Source organism: Hemicordylus capensis, chromosome 11, assembly GCF_027244095.1.
Source record: "Hemicordylus capensis ecotype Gifberg chromosome 11, rHemCap1.1.pri, whole genome shotgun sequence".
Lineage (NCBI taxonomy): Eukaryota > Metazoa > Chordata > Lepidosauria > Squamata > Cordylidae > Hemicordylus > Hemicordylus capensis.
This window is the reverse complement of record NC_069667.1, coordinates 11,938,383-11,962,055: the sequence shown is the minus strand read 5'-3', so window position 1 is coordinate 11,962,055 and position 23,673 is coordinate 11,938,383. Positions and strand designations below refer to the sequence as shown.

General features: G+C 44.3%; 1 protein-coding gene and 1 long non-coding RNA gene across 4 annotated transcripts in view; one reads left to right on the top strand and one right to left on the bottom strand.

Annotated features, from left to right (window-relative positions):
* The window catches only part of LOC128335453 (uncharacterized), a 14,336-nt gene extending 8,539 nt beyond the window's left edge, over positions 1–5,797 (bottom strand). The window contains exons 1-2 of the long non-coding RNA XR_008311617.1: positions 5,630–5,797; positions 5,298–5,433 (exon numbers count right to left, since the gene is read on the bottom strand). This is a non-coding gene — a long non-coding RNA (uncharacterized LOC128335453). The remainder of the gene's footprint in view (positions 1–5,297; positions 5,434–5,629) is intronic.
* On the top strand, positions 5,781–23,673 carry APOOL (apolipoprotein O like). 3 transcript variants are annotated; one of them, XM_053273749.1, is made up of 9 exons: positions 5,781–5,931; positions 10,501–10,605; positions 14,513–14,632; positions 16,206–16,260; positions 16,571–16,669; positions 18,515–18,606; positions 19,646–19,759; positions 21,940–22,105; positions 22,242–23,673. In XM_053273749.1, the coding sequence occupies exons 1-9, from the start codon at positions 5,920–5,922 to the stop codon at positions 22,337–22,339; spliced, it is 861 nt and encodes a 286-aa protein (XP_053129724.1). In that variant the 5' UTR covers positions 5,781–5,919; the 3' UTR covers positions 22,340–23,673. The 3 variants fall into 3 exon arrangements, with proteins under 3 accessions (XP_053129724.1, XP_053129721.1, XP_053129723.1); XM_053273746.1 differs by lacking the exon at positions 5,781–5,931 and adding an exon at positions 5,939–6,180; XM_053273748.1 differs by lacking the exon at positions 5,781–5,931 and having other exon boundaries at positions 10,364–10,605.

Sequence of the window (23,673 nt, the reverse complement as noted above, 5' to 3'; positions counted from 1 at the left end):
GAAAAAAGGTTCTTTTACTTTAATTTACTGTTCTTTTAGGGGGGGGAACTCATTGGAGTTCTAAAAAAAAAAACCCTCCTACTTAGATGCTTTTCATTGTGGACTGAGGAAGACAATGAAACACGGTATTACTGCTACACATCCATTTCTTGCTCTCTTTGTCAGTTTGGTACAGTCATGGTACATGTTTGGTACAGTTTGTCATATGTCTACACATTTTCACATTGTATTTAAAACATTGTCTGTTCAGCTATGTAAGCACTTATTGCATTTGTATTCTCCAAATTTTTAGGCAGGAGTCTCTCCCAGCCGTAACTGGAGATGCTGCCAGGGGCTGAACCTGAGATCTGCTACAGGCAAATAGGCAGATGGTCTTCCACTAAGCTACAGCTGCACTGCCTAATCTTGTAGCACTCGCATGTAGTCACCCATTCAAATGAGAACCAAGGTGGACCCTGCTTAGCAAAGGGAACACTTCATGCTCACAACCACAAGAGCAGCATGCCTCCCAAAGGAAAGAAAGGAGGGGAAGGTAAACGGGGGGGGGGGGAGTGTGTTCAGTTCAATTACATGTAATAAAGCTTAGGTCTATATATGCTGCATAATGAGGTGGGGGTGAGGACATGGTTCACATTACGTGCTTAAAGCTCCCTGCAAGGAAAACACTAACACATCAAGGAGCAAGCTGTCCTAGAATATTTCCCCAGGATGTGGTAGTTCTCCACAGATCAGAACAGGGCTAGCCCTCCAATGAGGCCTAGTGCGTAAGGTTGCCATCTCCCCCAGATTTTCAGGTAGATTCCCAGCTTTCATATTTAAAAAATAAATAAAGCTACTTTGAGTAAGGTAGGTAATGCACAGAGGCTGGCTGGGAGAGATTCACAATAAGTAATCCCAGGGAAGCTTTACGCACAGGGCTTTTAGTTCGTGTCTCCTCTGGAATGGTGGTGTGCATTCAAACATCAGCCAAATTTACCCCAAAGTCCCTGCGAGCTATCAAGGAGAACTTCACACCCAATTTGGGTTTTTCATCATGCATTAGAGTTTAGCCTGATTTACATCCGAGGTTTTAAAAAAATCAACTTTTTGCGTCAGTTTTTGGGGGCAACTTCGAACGCACAATAAAGCCTTGCAGAAAACCTGCGGGTAAAGCCTGCTGTCTGGGAAAGCTTCTGAGGAATATAGTCTTTGTTTTTTGTCAGCAGGGCATCTCTATAGCACAGTTGAAAGGATAGCCTGATTTGGATGCAAATCACTGCCTACCTGCGTATTGTAATGTTTAAGATCTTTGGCTTTATAATGCAACCCATTCTATGCATGCCTACTTGGAAGTACCATTGGTTTCAATCAGGTTTTCTACCAAGTAAAGCCACTTAATGGCACAGTGGGGAAGTAACTTGCCTAGCAAACAGGAGGTTGCCAGTTCAAATCCCCGCTGGTATGTTTCCGACAGTATGGGAAACACCCATATTGGGCAGCAGCAACATAGGAAGATGCTGAAAGGCATCAAATCACATTGCGCAGGAGGAGGCAATGGTAACTCCTTCCTGTATTTCACCAAAGACAACCACAGGGCTCCATGGTTGCTAGGAGTCGACACTGAGGTTAAGTTGTGCCATCGAGTCAGTGTCAATTCTTGTAGCCTAACTGAAAAGCTCAGTGTATCCCCCCCCCACCCCCATGGCTGCTGTTAATTTCTCAAACTTTGTGTAGTCTTCATTTATTTTTATGTTATTTTCTGGTAGAAGATTATATTGCTCTAGTAGCTTATCCAGAGCGAATACAAGACCACTGGACGATGTATCCGTTAATCTGCATAACATGCACATGAGGGTGCCTGGATTTGAAGAGCTTGAATATGGCAACCCTACCAGCGAGGCAGTCACCACGTTCAAACCCTGCACCTCATAAAGAGTGAGGAATGTGCTTGTTTACAGGAGGAGAAAGAGGTTCCACCTTTCTCCATTATATCTGCACCTCAGAGGCTAGGCCTCGATACTGCTGTTCGGCACTGAACACACTCCAGTCTTTAGATGAGAAGGGAGTGCTGCTTGCTAAGAAGAGGATGGAGTCAGAGCTGCCTCCTTCCTCCATTTGGTCTGTACCTCGGGGCCAGGCCTCAGTCTGATGCACTGTTTGGCTTTTCCCATACTCTAGCCCCATGCCTCACAATGGGAAAGGGAGTGCGGCTTGCTCCAAAGAGGAGGCAGATTCAGAGCTGCGTCCTCTTTCCATTTTGCTTGGACCTCAGGGGCTAGGCCTCCGTCCTGCTGAAACCGAACTCCTCCTGAGCCTCAAAACAGCTCTTGCCTTCTGCCGTGCCAACTCCACCTCCGTGCCTCAGAAGGGCAAGTGGGAACTGCTTCTGGCTTTGGAAGGCACTGTGAGGGAAAGCAACACCGCTTAGGAGCTATGCCGAGGTTAAAAAGGCCTCGTGGTAAAAACCCTTTGGGAGTTGTAGATTTACAACCCCTTGAAGACAATCTCAGGTACCTCAATGGGTGGTGTTTTTTTTTTTTTAAAAAACACCTATAACTCCCATCATCCCTGGCCACAGTGGCCAAAGAAGAAGTTTCCCAAGACGGCTTGAAGGGTTGTTGAAGCTGATGAATCAGGAGTGGAGTGCTGGTTCCTAGTTGCGACTGAGGAGAGTGATCATATAGGGCAATGCTGCCATATGCCGAGTCAGACCACTGGTCCATCTAGCTCAGTATTACCTACACAGACTGGCAGCGGCTTCTCCAAGGTTACAGGAGGACTTGGGAGTCTCTTCCAGCTGTATCTGGCGATGCCAGGGAGGGAACTTGGAAGTTTCAGCAGGCAAGCAAGCAGGTGCTCTTCCCAGTGGCCCCATCCATCCATTTATTTATTTATTTAGCACATTTATATACCGCCCCGCCCAAACCAAGGTCTCAGGGCGGTTCACAACAAAGCAATAAACAAAATATTAAAATCAATTAAAATTCTAAAAACAGTTTAGAACAAACCAATAAACAGTGTAAAATTTAAAAAGTTTAAAAGCCTGGGTAAAAACATGAGTCTTCAGACACTTTTTAAAAGCCACTAGATACAGAGAAGCTCTTATTCCCATGGGAAGCATGTTCCATCAACCGAAGCTGATAGAAAGCGCTTCTGGCCACTGCCTCAGCCTGGGGAACCAGGGTAATGTGTGGATCCAGAAGCACACCCAGACTGTGTACCTTTTCCTTCTGAGGAAGTGTGACCCCATCTAGAACAGGTAGATCAATATTGCTTCCTGAGTGATGACCCCACACAATAAGTACCTCTGTCTTTTCTGGATTCAGTCTCAGTTTGTTATCCCTCATCCAGCCCATTACTACCTCCAAGCAGGCATTTAGGGAAGATATGCCTTCTCCTGATGATGTTGACATGGAGAAATAGATTTGGGTGTCATCAGCATACTGATAGCACCCAGCACCAAATCCCTGGATGATCTCTCCCAACGGTTTCATGTGGATATTAAAAAGCATTGGAGACAGTATGGAGCCCTGAAGGACCCCAGCTCAGATTTTGAAGAGCAACAGATTTTGAAGAGCAACAGATCTGAGCAAAAGCTCAGATTTTGAAGAGCAACAGTCTCCAAGTGACACCATCTGGAATGGTACTCCAGATGTTGCTGAACTACAACTCCCATCATCCCCTGCCACGAATTGTAGCTAGGAATCATGGGTGTGTAGTTCAGCAACATCGGGAGTACCACAGGTTGGGAACCCCTGCCTTAAGGGGGATCTCTTACAGGGCTCACTCATGTAATCTCCTACTTAGCAAAGGGGACCGTTCATGCTTGCTACCACAAGACCAGCTCTCCTCCCATAACAGTTAATTTGAGAGATGAGCTTGCCACCACTCACTCCTCCACAACATTCATGATGGTGGTGAGGCACTGCAGGACTTCATGGGCTTCTCTGCCTCACTCCCAGGATAGGCAGGAGGGGAGGGAAGCAAATAGCAGTGTTCATCCATCTCCTCTGCTTCAGCTCCAACTGTTCTCCCATTCCGAGCAGCTGATTTGCCTCTCTCAAAGGTGGGAAGACGACGGGTAGCATGGAGCAAAGATTGGCACTCACTAGCCTTCGAGCCATCTGCTTTCCCACTCCACACAAGCAAAGGGGAGAAGCAGAGTGTGGGAAGTGGTGGACTTAGCCCATCAACCAATTGGAGGCACTTTCCAAAAGTAAAGACTGTCCCAGTCCCACCTCGGAACCACTGGAGAATTTGTATTTCATTGTATTGCATTCAGTACACATTTCCCCTGCTGTACTCCATGTATACCCTAGTCAACTGAGGCTAGGATTTCACGCATCTGGTGAAGAGGGCACTAGTCCACAAAATCCAGTGCTGTGTTTATTAGTCTTTAGGTTACAACAAGACTCTTCCTTTTGCTACAAAAAGAGTGCACACTTGCCAAGTTTGTGAAAGTTGCCAAGAAATTTAGGGCTGACAAAAGGAAGTATTTTTTCACACAACACATAATTAACCTATGGAATTCTTTGCCACAAGAGGTGGTGACAGCCAACAGCATGGATGGCTTTAAATGGGGTTTAGATTAATTCATGGAGGACAGGTCCATCACTAGTCTGAGGACTATGGGTCGCCTCCAGCCTCAGAGGCAGGGTGCCTGGATACCAGTTGCAAGGGAGTAACAGCAAGAGAGAGGGCATGCCCTCAGCTCTTGCCTGTGGACTTCTCAGAGGCATCTGGTGGGCCACTGTGCAAAACAGGATGCTGGACTAGATGGGCCTTGGGCCTGATCCAGGAGAGCTGTTCTTAAACCTATGCTTGCTTACTCTGGAGTCAGCCCTATTTGGCTTCCTCAGTGGGGTTTAGTCCAAGGCAGTGAGCTAAGCAAGCTTTAATCTAATATGTAGCTGGCCAGATTTTGTGCAGTGCAAATAAATAAATCGATTTCTATACCGCCCCTCCAAAAATGGCTCCGGGCAGTTTACACAGAGAAATAATAAATAAATAAGATGGATCCCTGTCCCCAAAGGGCTCACAATCTAAGAAGAAACATAAGCTAGACACCAGCAGCAGTCACTGGAAGTACTGTGCTGGGGGTGGATGGGGCCAGTTGTAATGTGGAAATTATGTTTCTGTGTAGGTGAGTCCATAAAGCTGAAGCAGCAAGCAAACTGTTTCTTAAGAAGAAACAGAGGATAAAAGAAGACAAATGCAACAGAAACAAAGATGAATTTTGTTTCCATTTACACTTCATAATATTACACCATAAATACATTAGAGCCTTCCCTTGCTCTCTCCCATCCTTTGCAAAGCACCTCTGTTTCTCTTGCTTCCTCTGTCTTTCCTTCTTCTCTGGGCCAATTTCCCCTTTTCTCCCGCTGCTCTGTATCTTTCTTTTTCTGCTCAGTCTCATTTTCCCTTCCATCGATCTTCCTGCTGAAAAACTGTGGACTAAAGAGAGACTCGTGGGTGTGAGAGGAGGAGGAGAAGGGACCCCCCTACCGCTCGATCTTACAATCAGATCTTGGCACCCTAGAGCTCCTCCAACCAACCTCCCTTCCAGATCTAAAATTCTAAAGAAAACGCGAACAGAGCTCCAATCCCGGAGATGAATACAACTGTCTTGGCACCTGCAAAATTAGCCCACCTGTCACTTGCTGCGAGACCTCCCTCTGTGGCGGGGTGGTTCGTTTTCTCTGCAAAGGACCATAAAAACTGCCAAGAGGGAGGCCGCCCAGAAGGCACCAAGAGCCGCTTCCCCGCTTGGCGGAGCGAAATTCCCTCCAGCTCTCCAACAGGGGCGGAGCCATGGGGGAGGGCCCTACACGTTAAGTTACGTCACGCCCAGCCCCACCAATCCCCGTCGGCTCTCCTTGAGCTCCGCCCTCTCCTTGACGGCTCGGCGCGGAAGAGAGCGAGCGAGGAGGCGGGGCCAAGATGGCGGCCAAGGTGAGTGGTCTTCTCACTCCTCCGCCTCACCCGCCCCGGGGACGGGGAGCAAAGGCAGAGCCCAGCCCAGGCCGAAGTTGGAGAGGCGCGCCTCCAACGAGACAGGGCAGCTGCCTTCCACGCAGGGCTGTGTGGTTGAATGAAGGGGGCCTTTTGAGCATGCACAGAGCGCTGTCTCCCGCGCCACAGAGGAGCCTCGCCCTTCCCGCCACAGCGAGGACGTCTGAGCGCAGTCAAACAGCTCTGAATGTAGGGAGTGGTGCTAGGGGTGAGGGGGCCTCTGGGCATGTGCAGAGTGCTCCTTCCTGCGCCACTGACGGAGTGGCTCTGAGCGCACACAATCCAGGGCGCAGCAGGAGCTTTCCTGGAAGCGGGTGGTGTTGTCGGGCCAAGGTGTCTAAGCAGCCTTGCGCCCCCGCTGGCCCCTGTGCCGTTTCGGAAGTGTTAAGCGGTTTAGATTAGGAAGAGGAGGGCGAAACCTGCCTCCTTGTCTGTCTCCCTCCCTCGTTTCCTCTTCTTGTCATCTTTTCTGTAGCGTCTGTTTTTGATCAGGCTCGTGATCTAACAATAAAGTTTCAATTTATTTAACCTTAGTCTGAAGGAGGTCTCTGTGCTGCAAAATGTAGCTTTTTAGACTTTCCTCCCCGGCCGCCTCAGGCCTGTTTCCTTCTGCCTTCCTCCTGAAGCTGCCCCCAAGGGAGACCATATTGTGTTGACATGTGTTTGTTCTCAAGGGGATCCTGGCTACCCTGATAATTCACCTTTATAGTGTAAAAGAGCAACACTAATTTGCTTCAAATGTCCTTTGACACTGGGATCTGTCATAGGCTCACTCAGGGATCTTTACTTGGACTCTCCGCATCACAATTTTCCCCTTGTGTGTTTTTTAAACATTATTATTAGTATTGTGATGTCATAAAAGCTCCATCTTGTTGTTTTGTGCCCTTTTAGTATTCTTCCCCATGTTTGTTATAGGAGAAAACCAGCACTCAGGGATGCCCTCCTCCTATTCAGGCTCCTCTGTATAAATCCAAGAGTCTATTTTTCTTTAAATTTGCCTAAAAGTTGTTTATTTTCATCCCTGCTGATTCTGGTGTTAAAGCAGGTCTTTATTCTAAAAAGAGACAAACTGCTTAAGCCTTTATAGGTGTAGACCACAGCTTCAGTAAAAACTTGGACCAGGTTTATTTGTCCTGGGGATTAAAGTTACATGACCATAGGAGAGGAAATGCTTCCAGAGATCTGTTGTAGATCACTTCAGAACTTCAGTTCCCAGAATTCTTTGCCAGCCTTAGTTAACCAGAATGGAATGACAACATCATGACCATCCCCACACAGTACAATGTGTTTAACATCAAAATGCTTATTGCTTCAAAGTGTAATGACAGTTTCAAGAGTAGAACAATAGGGTGAAATCTCCAAACTAGGATGGCATCCCTTGGGGTAGAATGATTTTCTCCAGGAGACTAATTACACCATAAAATGACTCTGAAAAATGTCAGTCTTGATTGGGAAGCAGTAATGTGTTCTTTTTGTGAAGCATCAATTACCACTGAAGCAATTTTCCCCTGTAGCCTGGTTTTGCTGGAGTTACGTCATTTTGCTTGCAGAAAAATGATTTGCCTCTAAGTGGGCATTACTCGCATCTCCCACTAATCATGTTTTACCTGCATGCTGTTTTGCTGTAATTTTGTTTCAGTTGATTACTTTCTGAAATCTGATTTATATCAAAAGCTGCTTCACACCTATGGTCCATGGGGTTACCTTTTGGTTGTTTCTACTGGCCACATCGGGAGAAGGCATGCGCTGTTTGCTGTTACTTCCCTTTTCTAGGATGTCCCAAAACATTCAAAATGTGCTTCAGTTAAGAATGATATGCTTAGATAATGAAACTGAACAAAACGTTGGAAGCCTTTGTGAAGCCTTTTGAACAAACTTTCAAGTAGAGAAAAACCTCCAGATGCCAACCTTGAACACACAGAGGAATCTGCTGAAAATTAAACATGCTTTATTTACCTATGTGAGTTGCATTCCGAGGAAGGGAGGAAAACTACAAAGCATTAAACTCCTATCTCAGCCCCTCCAAATGTAGCTAAGATCAAAAGTCATCTCCCTGGGCAGAATTTTATTCTTGTGATATTGAGCCTTTAGTAAGATTTTTCTGAATAAATGCTTCTTTTGAATAAGTGCCTGAACATATTACTGGGCTTGTGAAATGATGGACAGTAGCATTTTGTTAGTCATTGCGCAGTTGACTTCAGTAGACATCTCAAAGAAAAGCAATTAGTGCCATTGAAGAACTGAGCTAATTTCAGAAGTCACAGCACAATTCTTGCCATGTAAATACTGAGCAATGTGTGTTATAACAAATAGAACTTTGTTTAATAAATACTAAAACTCCCACACAGCTTATTCGCTGAGGACTGCTGATTTCAAATGTACATGTGTGCATATATGTGGCAAAATACACTTGCACATTGGGCAGTGTAGAATAGATTCTTCTTTTTCCTCCTCTGTATTTGTTAGGTGGCACATCTCTTCAACCAAGGGGTTCTTAAACTTGGATCCCCCAGATGTTGTTGGATTACAACTCCCATCATCCCCAGCCACAATGGCCAAAGGCCATCTGGGGACCAGAGTTTGAGAACCCCTGCCTTACCCAGGGGGACAGCCGTGTCCAAGTAGCTTTAGTGATCACAAGTTGGCAGGGGGAACAGAAAGCATGGGTAACTTGCGTTTCTTCAAGCTGTAGTATCCCAGCCACTGTGCTTTAACACGTGCCCTGAAAAATGAGTTAGGACCAGCGTTCCCTCTAAGGCATGTGCATGTGCCTGTGCTCACACATTTTTTTGATGTCCACTAAGTTAAATTTAGATCCCACTCAAGTTGAATCAGGAAGGCCCCACTCTGAATGCATGTGTGCACACCCTGCCTTGATACTGCCGCTCAGAACAAAACTCATTCTGCACACAGATGAAAAAAAAATTAGAGCATTGGTTAGGACCAAATTTTGGATGTGTAAGATGGTTTTTAGTATATTTCATTTATTTATTTAGTCTATGAGCATTTATCACTTTATAAATCAAGTTCTGACCATCTGCCAGTTTATCACAAATGCATCTTCTTATGATTTAATTGCTGTATGTTTGTATTCCAAGCTCTTGTTCATGTTTTCTTTTTGCATATTTTATAAAGCTGACATATGTAGATCCCTACATAACTTCAGTTCCAGTTGTCTTTTCTGCTCTTTCAAATCTGTAACCTTTGCATTTTCCCTTTTTAATCTACATTGCTTCACTTATCCACCCTCTTGTCTGCCCCTTCCACACAGTGAGTCAGTTTGTTTTATTATCTTTATTTCATTTTCTGCTACAGCTTGTTTGAGATCCTGGCTTGCGAATCACTTATGTATGAATCACATATGTCCGTAGAAAAGACAAATCAGAAATAAATGCTATTGGAAAGGGGACCTCAGTCCACAAACTAGTTGAACTGGTGTACTCAAATTTCATGATTAGATTTGGTTTTGATATACTACATATTAGAGAATCAATAATTTTGTTCTGATAACTCCATATTTTGTGTGATGATGTATATTTTACTAAACAATTTGCTGGACTTTGAAAAGGTTATTAGATGCTATACAAGAAAGCAGATTTCTGCACTTCATAACACTGTTAGATCAGTCCTTCCAGTAATATTGTAAGGGTATTTAAGCCACCTAATGGCACAGTGGGGAAATAACTTGCCTAAGGAGCAAGAGGTTGCTGGTTCGAATCCCCGCTGGTATGTTTCCCAGACTATGGGAAACACCTATAGCAGGCAGCAGCGATATAGGAAGATGCTGAAAGGCATCATCTCATACTGCGCGGGAGATAGCAATGGTAAACCTCTCCTGTATTCTACCCAAGACAACCACGGCTCTGTGGGTGCCAAGACAACTCAACAGCACAGCAGCTTTATTTTCTGTGGTTTTTTACAAGTCCGGATATTATCAGTAGTCTTCATCTGAAGTGATATTAAAACATTACTTTTTTCTCTATGATAAAGATGTCTACTGTGGCGCACATTTTAACAGCGCCTTATTGTAACAATGATTTATTATGGCTGTAGCTCAACCAGTGTAGGTGGTGTTTTACAGAGTAAGATAAGCAAAAGGTTGGGGGGGAGGCAGGTTCTTGCATCAAAGTGGTTATCACTACTTCAGAATACTTGAAAAATAATGTTCAAGGCAAGGAAACAGGCTTACAGGAGTTATGGTAAGCAATTTTCTTTGCATCCAAAGAAAATTTAGCACGGACAAATTTTTAAATTTTGTAATATCAAACTTTGTTCACTACGGAAGCCTCTTTATACCTCCTGTGAAAAGGTTTTACTTGTTAAAATGTTTCCCAAAGTGACTGTAAGGGGGAGGGGTGGGGTGGGTTAACTGCTTTAATGAATTTACCAGGTCTATAAATACATAAATGTTGTTGAAATTAATCAGAGTTTTGAAAAACGGTTTTATATCCTGTTAAGCAACTCATGATTTTCTTTGATTTTCTCTGCCTAAACACACACTCACCCCAGATGGTAAAATGGGCAGCGCTTCCTACTGCCTTGGGATCTGCAACGATTAGTGTCTATGCTGCAACTGAAGACAACCCCAAATCCCATCGGGTTAAGGCACATCAGGTAATATTTGTAAGGTCCCCCCTGAGCTTTCTTCATATGTGTTGGGAATGCAATGTTATCAATGAATTCTTGAGTTATGTTTTGATTAAATTAACAAAATCAGTTAGGTACCAATGGCTAAATTGATGATGAATATATTTTTTTATCAGACTTTCAGGACACTGTGCACAAAAACCTTATGTTTTTCTTGATGGCAGCAAGACTAGGAATGTCACATAGTGAGTGAGTGATTGATTGATTGCTAAAAGTGCCATCAAGTCAGTGTCGCCTTTTAGCAACCACATAGATAGATTCTCTCCAAGATGATCTGACTTCAACTTGGCCTTTAAGGTCTCTCAGTGGTGCATTCATTGCTGTCGTAATCAAATTCACTCACCTTGCTGCTGGTCGTCCTCTTCTCTTTCCTTCAATTTTCCCCAGCATTATGGACTTCTCAAGAGAGCTGGATCTTCGCATAATGTGTCCGAAGTATGATAGTTTGAGCCTGGTACTTAAAAAAAAAAAAAAAGTGAGCCCTTTTGAGACAGGGAAGGATTTTGTTTATTATTTATTTTTCTGTGTAAACTGATGTGAGCATTTTGTTGAAAAGCAGTATATAAATATTCATACTGTAGTACAAGTGGAAAACCAAGGATTCCCCCACATTCGAGCAATGGTGTCATTAACTGTTTTGGCATGAATGGAAAAATTAACAAATGCATCTGTTGATAAGTGAGGTGATTCAGGCTCTTGTATGAATTACTGGTACTCATTCACTTCATTTGTAATAACGAACCATTAGTTAAATATTTTCCTGAAAGACACATGTCAGTTTGGTCAAATATAATTATAATGCAGTGCCCGGTTCAGATCTCATGTGGAAACAGGACTGATGGTTTTATGCGGCATCCCCCTAGCCTCAGGTGCCCACACTCCCCTGTTGTGTTCACACACCAGGACTCCTGATCCTGGTTTAAAACAAGCCAGAATCTCTTGTGATGCTGAACTGGGCAATTTGGGCTTATTCTAGCCACAATTCTAGCTTCAGACCTTGGTTCGTTTGTAGACTCTTCCTAGAATAAGCCAGGATAGCCTGGTTCAAACGTGAATGCTGATTCTGATTTATTCTAACTTTCCCCCTTGTTGTGCTGGTCATAGACCGTAATAAACTTTGATTGATTGATTCTAAGCCAGAGTTGGAAGTAGAATAGTTTTTCCTCTCATGTGCAAAGGAAGGGGCATGTGCACCCAATGCTAGGGGACTAGGATTTACTATAATGGGACTTGGTTTAAAACTCAGTCATGTATCCTCTATAATAAAACGCTTGGTGTCCGTCCGTGGACGGACACCAAGCGTGTGTCCGTGCCTCCCTGGCCTGTTCTGCGCATGCGCGGAGCGCATGCGCAGAACAGAGCAAGGGAGACACGCCACCGGCACCCGGTGGCCATCTTAGGCGACCCGCCCCGAAGAAGCCGGGTGAGCGGCGCCGGGGGACACTGGCCGCCGCCGCCTTGGCCAGAGGACACGCCGCGGCGACAAGGGAGAGGCCCGGCCGGAGCCGCGGGCGGCAGCGGTGGGCCTGCTGGAGCCGCAGCGGCGGTGGGTGGCGGGCCCGCCAGAGTCCTGGGTGGCCGGCCCGGCCAGAGACAGGGGCCGCGGTGGGTGGCGGCCGAAGAAAAATGCTGCCGCCGCCGAAGTCCCACCCTCCCTCCAAGAGGCGTCCTTTCCGCCCCAAGCGCCAGTTCAGGCAGAGCCTTTGCAGAGGGAGGAGCGCTGCTTGCGAGCTCCTCTCTCCCTCTTCAATTTAGGTCTTTCTTTTCTCAACTGTCACGGGAGGGGTAAGGTGGTTTCGGAAGTTGGGAGGGAGGGAGGGTGGGACTTCGGCGGCAGCATCGTCGTCAGAATTAAAAAAAAAAAACAGTAAAGGGGAGAGGAAAAGGCTAGCGCCTGTTATTAGAACGGGCTTCAAAATACTAGTGAGTTAATAAAGCCCTTTGTAAGCACTATATTATATTATATTATATTATATTATATTATATTATATTATATTATATTATATTATATTATATTATATTATATTTTATTTATTTATTTATTTATTTATTTATTTATTTATTATTAATTCAATTTCTATACTGCCCTTCCAAAAATGGCTCAGGGCGGTTAACACAGAGAAATAATAAATAAGATGGATTCCTGTCCCCAAAGGGCTCACAATCTGAAAGAAACACAAGACAGACACCAGCAAGTCACTGGAGGTACTGTGCTGGGGGTGAATAGAGAATCACCACGTTAAAAGGTGCCTCTTTGCCAAGTTAGCAGGGATTGAGTCTTAAACCAAGTCCCATTATGGTAAATATACAGACTGCATCTTTTCTACCACATTTACATGTTTATATTTTTGTATTTCCTTTCTTATAAAAATTGTTTGAAAACATTTTTTCTTGCTGATAAAAAGGGAGAATTATAAATAAACAAGTGAATTTTAGCCCGTTAAAAAACGGGCGCTAGTAATGCTTTCGGCCCCCGCCGCCGAACCTCCCAGCTGCCCGATCCCACCATTTGTACAGGAAAGAGGAGCTCGCCAGCAGAGCTCCTCTTTCTGCAAAGGCTCTTCTCAAACTGGCGCTTTGAGCGGAAAGGACGCCCTTTCCACTCAAAGCGCCAGTTTGAGAAGAGCCTTTGCAGAAAGAGGAGCTCTGCTAGCGAGCTCCTCTTTCCTGTACAAATGGTGGGATCGGGCAGCTGGGAGGGCGGTTCGGCGGCGGCATTTTTCAGGGCCAATTTGGCCCTTAGTAATTTGGCGGGGGGATGGGAATGGTGGGATCGGGCCCCAAGGTTTCCCCCCCCGCCCGGCTTTACTGGCGGCGCCAGGCCTCGGCGGCGGCTCTGCCACCACCTCGGCCAGCTTCCCCGCCGCCTCTTCCCCCGGCACCTCTCTCCTTTATTTGCGGCGGCCGCTTCTGGCCCCGCCGCCGCCTCACCCGCACTCCCGCCGCCAGTTGCCCCGTCGTGGCCACCGCCACCTCTGGCCGTGGCCACGGCTGCGCCGCCGCCTCTCCCGCACTCTCCTCCTGGCGTAGGCGGCGGCCACTTCTCCTTCTCCCGGCCCCAACATGGCCGCCGGGTCCTGCCGTTCGTGCCTCCCTTGCCCTGTTCTGGGCATGCCCAGAACAGGCCAGGCACGAACGCACGCTTGGTGTCCGTCCACGGACGGACACCAAGCGTTTTATTAGAGAGGATGTATCTGAAAACAGTGAAGGCTTTCCTCTGCATTTTACCTGGCAGGAAACATAATAGTATAACAGCAATTTGGTATAATCAGACAAATAAATGCAGCAAAACACTTGGGGGTATTACATCACAGTCCATTGTGAATGATGCAGAAGAGTGAAGATAAAGAAGATAATCTAATGTCAATACGTTTTTGGTGGGGTTTTTTAGAGTAATGGAAGCTGAGAAAAACAAGATTGAATAGCCGTCCCACTGTGATCTACACAGGCCTTTAGCATTATTACATAGGTTTATAAAAAGCAAATATATTTCTCTTGTTATTCTCATCCTGGTTTTCTTTAGACATGGTATGATTTTATTCAACTAGTCTGCACTGGTCAATGACCATAATAAAGTCTGTCTCTCCTTATGCAACTAGTCCTGTGAAGATGTTTTGTGTGTGTCATTTTAGCCAGTAGACATCATCCTCCAGTGCAGGTTTGTGCATGTGGAGTACACCTTCTATATATGCAAACCTCAACTGTGAGGGCAAAATTACTGCAGAATCAGGGCAATAGAGAGGATAGTCTCATTCAAGGACAAGAAGCAACGTTTGCTTTTATGGACGCATCTCACCATTTTCATTGGATTTCTGCGGCAAGCCTCATATGCTTTTATTCCCCTCCCCACCCACCCCCCGTCTTCTCCCTCCAGCTTCCTATTTATAATGCCCCACCTCTGGAATCAAGGTATATTGATGAAAAGCCTGGCCGCTTGCAGAGTGGGATTTCGTCAGTAAGAGAGACAACTAGTTACTACATTAATGGGTGCAAGGTAAGAGAATTGAGTTTATGGGAATTGGGCCTTGGAGGAACATCTGATCTGCATGCAGAAGGGCCCAGGTTCAATCCCTGGCAGCATCTCCCAATAGGGCTGGGAAAGACTCCTGCGTGAAACCTTGGAGAGCTGCTGCCAGCCAGGGACACACTGGTAAGATAGTTGTTGTAGACCAAGGGTACACTGCACATGAGTAATGTCATGGTTAAACTACAACTCACATCATCCCCAGACACAATTTATTGGCTGGAGTGCCAAAAGTTGCCCACTCCTGGTATAGACAATACTGAGAAAGCGGAACCAAGGGTCTGACTCAGTATAAGGCAGCTACCTATGTCCCTTTGTGTTTTAAACTTAATTGAGTAGGAATTCTTGTGCAGTTTTTATCACAAATGAGCATTTGGGTTCATCAGAGCTGACACACAATACCAAAAGTTTCTATGGGTGTAAAGAGGATTTATTCAATCCAAGATTCCCAGAGTGTTTTGAACTCAAAGGAGTTCCTTTTTGCCAAACTTTGGAGAGCAGAAGTAAAATTTGAAAAGCACTTAAGACTTTTCCCTTGCAAAAGAACTCAGAATACCATAGCGTTCTTGGATGGAATACATCTTGTTTATGCTCCTAGAAGTCTTTGGTTGCTTTTGTGTGTAGGATGTTATCCTCTTGTTGGTGGTAAGCCGAGACTGAATTCCACATCCAACTCAAGCCTTTTAATGCTCATCACGTTCAAGAATGCCCCCCATATTTTGGTGTGGATGTGGACTTAGTGTGAAAACTTGGGTGGTAGTGACCTCTTCTGGTGTAAGTTCAAAATAACTTTTCAATACAAGTTTTGTTTACAAAAAGGACCACACTATATTGTGGCTCATTAGAGGTGATACCACTGATAGAAGCTGTTCTCACGTGCAGCTTAACCCAGGCTACGGATGCCCAGCCTGCCTTAGGCTGCATATGAGAACCACTGGGATTGGACCTGATCCCGGTGGGCCAGCATCACCTAGGCTGGCTTTGTAGCCCGGCTGCTTCCTTGAGCCGAGCTTGCAGCTCATGAGCAAACTGGGCTGCTTCTAGCCCAGCCGCACACAGAGACAAGCGCCTAGAGCGTCCCATCTCTTGGGGGAATCTCCCAATGCATTGCACGTGTCACAACAAGTTGCAGCCTCTGTTTACCGGCACTGCTGGGAGCAGCGTGGAGATCCATCCGCACTGCTCTTAGCGCTGCTGGTTGTGTGGGTGTGTGGCTTGCGTGCCACCCAGGCTGTGAGCGGTCATCTGGGGGAAGATAGGTTGAACCCTTCCTTTCCCCCCCCCCGCCCAACCATGCATGCGGTCGTGTGAACAGCCCCATAATCTGATAAAGTGGCACAAAAGCATTGCACATGCATCCTGGGTGCTAGCACTCTACCCCGGTCCCCACACAGCGCATTCTGCTTGCAAATCACTCCCTGGAGGTGTTTAATTAGACCAGACAATTCTAGAAGGTTTTCTGAGCTTTATTTCTCCCGCTCTTTCTTGCTGCATTAACCTAGACATCAGATGAAGAAAAGCTTACTGTGTTCTCTTTGTGTAGGATGCTTACCTGTTTGTCAAAAATGGGATGATATCTACTATACAGTTTGGGAAAGGTGGGTGAGTATATGCAAAGCTTAAACTTAATCTCTCTTTATTCACTTGGCCATGTAAATCATAAACCTGGTTAAAATTTGGGGAGTAAAGGCACCCTGATTTTTCTAAACGTGTATTGCTCCCTCCTCCTCCTCCTCCTCCTACTATTACTACTACTACTGTGAATATAATGCAGTTGCAAAGCAGTTATATTACCTTTGTGTATATAATGCAGTTATATTACCTTTGTGTACCATTGCAAATTCTGAGAACAACCAAGTGAAACACTCTATACTTCAAGTGATGTAATTTTGATTATTTTTTTTAAAGATGCATATGTTTATCTGAAGAATCCACCTCCAGAATTTCTCCCAAAAGTTGGTGTCATTACAATTTCTGGACTGACTGGGCTTGTCCTTGCAAGGAAAGGTAAGGGTTGCACATTCTGAACCTCTCCTGAATTGAAGATGCTCTTTGTGAAGAAGCAACACAACTGATCACAGCCAAGTTCACCCAGGTGGTTTCCCCTGTCTTGGCACAGCCACAGTGGTCACAATCACGCATACAAATTGCTGCCGCCATATCCTTGTACAACTGGCTCACACAAACGTTTCCCTGTGTAACCTTGGCAGGTACGAAGCCAGAGAATGCAGCTGTCGGTGAGCGCTTTAAGATGCCTCTCTAAGACAGACCTGATTCCAAGAGTCGGAATTGGTGACCCTTTCCCAGACACTGGGCAACATCTAGACATGGCTGCCAAAGTACTTACTCATAGAGTGGCATTGCTGTTTTCAAAATGAGAGGTTCCTTCTCCCAGGGGCTTTTACTATCACAGCACAGAAGGAGAAACAGAGGGAGAGGGAGAGAAATGGAGGTGGGAAGGTACATGTTTATATACATGCACAGAATCTGTCCTCTCCCTTTCACTGGTAGGTCCAGGGGTGCACCTGGCTAGAGCTTATGCACCAAAGTGTTGTTGTTGTTGCTGTTGTTTACACGGTCAGACAGGTGTTATTGATTGGTTTGTTTTATCCAGACATCAAGTCCTTCCCAAGGACTTGGGATGGCTGAATTTTATTATCACTGTTGTTGCTTTTATTATTGTGGTTAGTGAGCCCTTTGGGACAGGGATCCATTTTATTTGTTTATTATTTCTCTGTGTAAACCGCCCTGTGCCATTTTTGGAAGGGTGGTGTAGAAATCGAATAAATAATAATAATAGTTATTATTATAGATATTGTTGCAGAATATAGGCTGTTCCCAGTAATGTTGCTTTTTGTAATTGGCTGATTTCTTTTTCTTCTATTCTGCTATCCCCTGGTATTGCTATTTTAACTTGTTTTCCTTTCTTCTTCTTCTTCTTCTACTACTACTACTACTACTATTATTATTATTATTATTACTAATTTACTACATTTTGTACCACCTTTCTGTCTTGAAAAAGGCACCTAAAGTGGTTATTTATTTATTTATTTAACATATTTTTATACCTCCCAAAACTTGCGTCTCTGGGCGGTTTACAATATTAAAAGAAGCAAATTACAGAAGATTTTTTTAAAAAAGTTGTCTCAGGCTGTTGGTCTTTTCAGGAGCTGAGGACAAGAGCTCCCTGGCCTGGGTGCCTCCTTTCTGGCCTTCCTCTCCGGGCACCCTGGTCTTTCCGTATTCCTGGGAAGGTGGGGGGGGGGTGGCTGCCCCAACAGTCCTCACAGGCCAGAGCTGGTCTCTAGGGGGGCGGATGTTATGCTCTCCCCTGGCCTGGGTGCCTCCTTTCTCCGGTAGGTAGAGAGAATCAAGTTCTGCACATGTAATATGGCAGGAAAGGCTCTTTGCTTTTGGAGAGTTTGGGATAAGCAGAAGCTGTGACGTCCTAGTAGGTCTCACATCCCAGTGCTTCAGTGCATGTTCGTATACTGTAAGCGGGTGTAAAATGTATGTTTAGTTGTGGGGCCTTTTGGAGCAGAGGGCCATTCTCTTACACTTTTTACTGCTTTGAGAATGGGAAGCAGTGTAACAACAACAAAATAGGTTTCACTGATTTCCGTGGGATTTACTTCCAAGCTTAAAGTTAGGATGCCCGAACCGGTTACTGCTTTATGGCTAATTGTGTTACCTGTAGCTCAAGCACATGTGATGTGATCCTCTCCAGACTGATGATGTGAATTTGTCCACCAGTGCTGTGGGTTCCTGGTTGGTCGGGGGGGAAGCATTCATTTCAGTAGTTATGGGTGCAGGTGTGTGCATTTTATTAAACATTTGGTTTGGGTTTTGCAGGGTCCAGGTTTAAGAAAATTGCCTATCCCTTGGGACTCTGCACATTGGGTGTTTCTCTTTGCTACCCTGTTCAGTCAGTAGTTATTGCAAAGGTAAGCTCTCCTAATAGGTGTCTGAATTTCTGCCACACTTCTTTTAAGACACCATTTAGCGTATTTTAGTGTATTTTGTGTAACTTTACCATTTTTAGTAATAGTCCAGCTTATGCTAACCATTATAGTTTTAACCATTCTTAATTTTAATTCTAGCTTTTTACCACATATGAAATCATTTTCAGCTATATTACTACCACTATTTAAATTCCCCTTCTACCTTTTCTGTGCATTTTATTAGGGAGAAGTATGTTTAGCAGTTTTAGTTTTTTAGTAGCTTGTCTCTTTTTAAATTGTAATTATTTTAAATTTTAGCCTTTTCACAAAAGCTGTCATCATATTTGCAACATGTAACTTTTCTCTAGTATTACCTTCATTTAAAGTGTAATTTTATGCTGGTCTCTGACTGTAATAAAGCTTGATTCTGATTCTGATTCTTTTAAGACTCCTGCAGCTAGTTTAGGGTGCTTTATTGTATTGCCCAGAGGCCAGGGGCGGCCTTCGTCAACCCCTAAGTGTGTTTCCCTAACTAATTGTTCATTGGGCTTGTGTGAAGCTTCAGCCAAAGCTGAATACTCTGCACAGCACCCCAGCACCATGCGGAGACGACCAGTCTCACCGTGCAGTGCTTTGCCCAAAGCCGTAAGGGAAATGGACCATCTTGAAAGTGTGGACAGAGTGCTGGGAAGTGTACCCTTCCCAGTGCTCTCCTCCTAAAGCTTTTAATAGAGGGCTCTGTCTCTCTTAAAGGGATCTCCCAGCACTGAGAAAAGTCAGGTCAGCCCAGTGGGGAATGGCTCTCACATTGACTTGTATTTTTTGTTGTTTTTTTTCCAGTGGCCCTGCTTGAAAAATCATTGAGCTAGTTAAACTTTGAATTTGAAAACCTCTAATAGATTGCCATCTGTAATTACCAGGTTTTTCTTTCACTATTGGGTGAATCACACAGCTTATTGGAGAAGTCAATTAGCTTTGCCTACGCAGGAATATTTTTAAAACTGGTGGTTCAGTTCAGTAACAATTCTAAAATTAAATTTAGGTGACAGGTAAGAAGGTTTATGCCGCGAGCCGTACAACCTATGAAGCGATAGCATCACTATGGACAAAAAGACCCACTGCAGAAGTACCACTTGTTCAGGATAAAATTACCAAGGTAGGCTCTTTCCCAAGATTTAGCAATGACATGTAGGCACCTTTCTTTGATCTGCATTGTATTTTGAAGTGCTGTGTTAAAAAATGTAGGACCCATAGCTACAGAAGGACTGTGGAGGGGCCTGTATTTTTAGCATTTATTTTATCATTACTATTATTATTTAAAATCTGTTTTCCATTTATGTGTGGAACAATGTACAGGCTGTATTATTCCCAATTTCTCATGAAAAGCAAAGCTGTAGTCAAGAAGAGGAAAGGGAATAAGATAACTGACAAGCACTAAACCCTTATTTTTTAAATTTTATGAAATATAGCTAATAGTTAATGCAATGTAAATAACTTTATACAGACTACCTCCTCTACTTATATTCTGGCAGTTAATGGAGGCTCCCATCTTTGAATTTATCCAGTACTTGGCTAACACCATTAACATTTAAGCATGAATTCATATCTTGGTTTGATACAGCAGTTCAAATTCAAAGTGGTTTGTGGCTCCGCGAACTGGTTCATTCTGGTTTGGCCCAACCATGAACCGTTTTTCGGCAGTTCACGAGCAGCCCCGGGGGGTGGGTGGGGGTGGCAAGCAGTGCCTTTAGAAGTGAGTACAGGAGGTGCTTACCTGCGCGACCACTGCTCCATGCAGCTTTCATGGCCTCCACACACATGGCCTCCACACATGCATGGAAGCTCTTTGATCATCCTTGTGTTGCTGACCACGCAGATGTCTTCTGCGCATGTGCGGAGGCCACGTGCATGCCAGCACTGCGGTCTGTTGGGGAGAGCGCCACTGCAGCAAGCAGCTGCACAGAACAGCAGTCATGCAGCTAAGGACCTGCTGGACTCACTTCTAAAGGCACTGCTTGCCACCCCCACCCACCCCCCAGGGCTGCTCGTGAACTGCCGAAATGGTTCACGGTTGGGCCAAACCAGAATGAACCAGTTCGCGGAACCATGAACCCATTCCAATTCGAACTGCTGCACAAACTGAGGTTCATGCACATCCCTACAATATTAATGTTGACAAGGAAGTTATCCAGAGTAGCGGTCTCCAAGTGTTGCCTTCCAGATGTTGTTGGGAGCCACTTGTATTTATTTGTTTGGCAAGGCAGTAACATGGCAAGGCTTCCTGCCTAGATATTTAAAAGTGAGGGGAAGGTATGTGAGCAAAGCTGTTGCTGGGCAGATAAAGAGAAGAAGTTACATTCTGTACCAATGAAAGGCACAGCCTAAAGTAGGGCAGCACAACTTCAGCCCTTCTGAAAATGCTGAACTACAGCTCCCATCAGCCCTCACTGTTTCCCCAATGTTGCTGGGGATAGGAACATAGGAAGCTGCCATATACTGAGTCATACCATACATCCACCGAGGTCAGTATTGTCTACACAGACTGGCAGCAGCTTCTCCAAAGTTGCAGGCAGGAATCTCTCTCAGGCCTATCTTGGAGGTGCTGCCAGGGAGGGAACTTGGAACCTTCTGCTCTTCCCAGAGTGGCTCCATCCCCCGAGGGGAATACCTTGATGAAGAAAGGTTATTAGACACCAAAGAGCCCAAACACTTGAAAAAATTCCTAGAACATAAACTGAGTAGTACCTCAGTCTTGCAGGTGGGAGTGGAGTGTATTTTGCACCTGACAGTTGACAGTTGGCACTGTCCAAAAGACAGTCAAAATGAATAGAAGAAATGCAGGTGTGTAATGAATCCTCATAGGGATTCATTGAGGAAAAATTATTATACACCTAAGAATGCAAACACTTGAAAAATAGTGACCACCATTTTGCTCCATAACTCCACTTCTACATGGGGTAGAGCTTAGCTTTTTTTAAAAAAATGAAAGCTGGGAATCTGGGGAAATTAACAGGAGAGATCCGAATCCTGAATCGATTAGAATCTAATCAGGCGCGATTCTATTTGGACTCGAATCTAGCCAATGGACCACAGGGGTGATTTGTTTTGTCTCCAAATCACCCGAATCAGCTAGATTCAGGTACAAATAGATTTTTACCCGAATCTATTTACACATCCCTAGTATTTTGATTGCATTGACTACTGCTAAACACCACTCTTTACATTCTATTAAACCTGTGCTTAGAATCCACTCTGCTTAAAACATTGTCCTAAGGCATGCATAAAACTATTATATTTTTGTCCGGTTTATGTTAGAATTCTTTTTTTTTAATCCAGAATGTTTCAAAAACTGACCATAACATTTCAGAAGCTCATATAGTAGCTGCTGAATTAGAAGAAGAGGTAAAAGCCTTGGAGATGCACTTTCATTCAGGGAAGACTCTTGCCCAGGCAGATTCTACACCTTTGATAGCTGAAGTGAAAGTGCCCAGTGTCGTAACAGGTATGAAATTCAAGTGGCCTTTACTGTATATCCTGCTAATAATAATATCATCATCATCATCCAGAGACTCTCTTGAAGATCATCTGGCAGAAGGGTGCTAAACACACACATTGTAACACCTTTATATCTTTCACAGATATGTTGAAGACCCCAAAGTTTAATCCTGACCCCGACCTGATGGATCATGGCCAGTCAAACCCAGAAGATGTAGATATGTACAGTACTAGAAGCTAACATACCAGACCCCTAAATCTTCAGGATATGATAATGAAGGACATTAAATTGGAAGAGTTCAGCAATTTTCAGTTGTGCTCTCTGTGATGGTATTTGATCAGGTATTTTCTTAACTGTCTCTGTAAAACCAGTTGACTCATCCCTTTCCACTATGTAGCTTTTGTACTTCTTATTGTCATTTAAAGTATTCTCTAATCTTTTGAAACATAATTGGCCTCATACAGAGGTTTGGAGAACTAGATGGCTCTGTAGATATCGGAGTGTTTCAGATGGATTGTCATTGTCCCACTGATGGCAAATGTAAGTCATTTGGAAAGTAGATTTCTATGCTGTTGCTGTTCAGATGATGAAGTGATACTAAAAGAGAGGCATTGAAAAATGTTTTATTTTCCTTTAAAAAAAATTATTTCTGATCATAGGAACATAGGGAGCTGCCTTAAACCGAGTCAGACCATTGGTTCATCTATCTCAGTATTGTCTACACAGACTGGCAGGAGCTTCTCCAAGGCTGCAGGCAGGAGTCTCTCCCTCTGCCCTTTCTTGGAGATGCCAGGGAGGGAACTTGGAACCTTCTGCATGCAACCATGCAGCTGATCTTCCCAGAGTGGCCCCATCCCCCAAGGGGAGTATATAGTGCTCACACATATAGTCTCCCACTCAAATGCAAACCAGGGTGGACTTTGCTTCGCAAAGGAAGCAATTTATGTTTGCTACCACAAGACCAGCTCTCCTCTCTTTGTGGTACACAAACTTATTACTATGCTGACTTTTAACATCTTGCTAACACTCAGAACTGAAGAAGACTTAATAAGGATAGTATCAATCAATCAGTTTATTTGTTTAGCCATAGCCATCACAAAGATGATTGACTAAAAAAAAATTTAAAACAGTGACATAATTTTTTTTAATTGCCAGACACTCAAAAATTGACTCAGAATAATTCAGAACAGTTACAAATTGTATCAACTTGCTACGTATTTTGATGGCAGAACCGAAAAAGCTGGCTACTTTTCTTGAAACAAAGGTCCTAATTAAAAAATTTCATAGAACACCAAATCTCTCCCAGGATAAACCATAAGCAATGACCAAATAAATACACCACATAACTCATTGTAGAAATTACAGCAAGAAAACAAATGGATCCAATTTTCCACGTGTCCTGACCTACATGGATACAGATGTCCTGCAACAAGAATTCCAGCCAAACAAGGGAGGGTAGTAGTCTAGATAATAGATCATAATTACCTAACAAATTATGTAAAGCCTTTAAAATGGCATTTTCCAGATTGCTTGTCATCTTTGAGGCTTGAATACAAAGGCGATGTTGCACATTA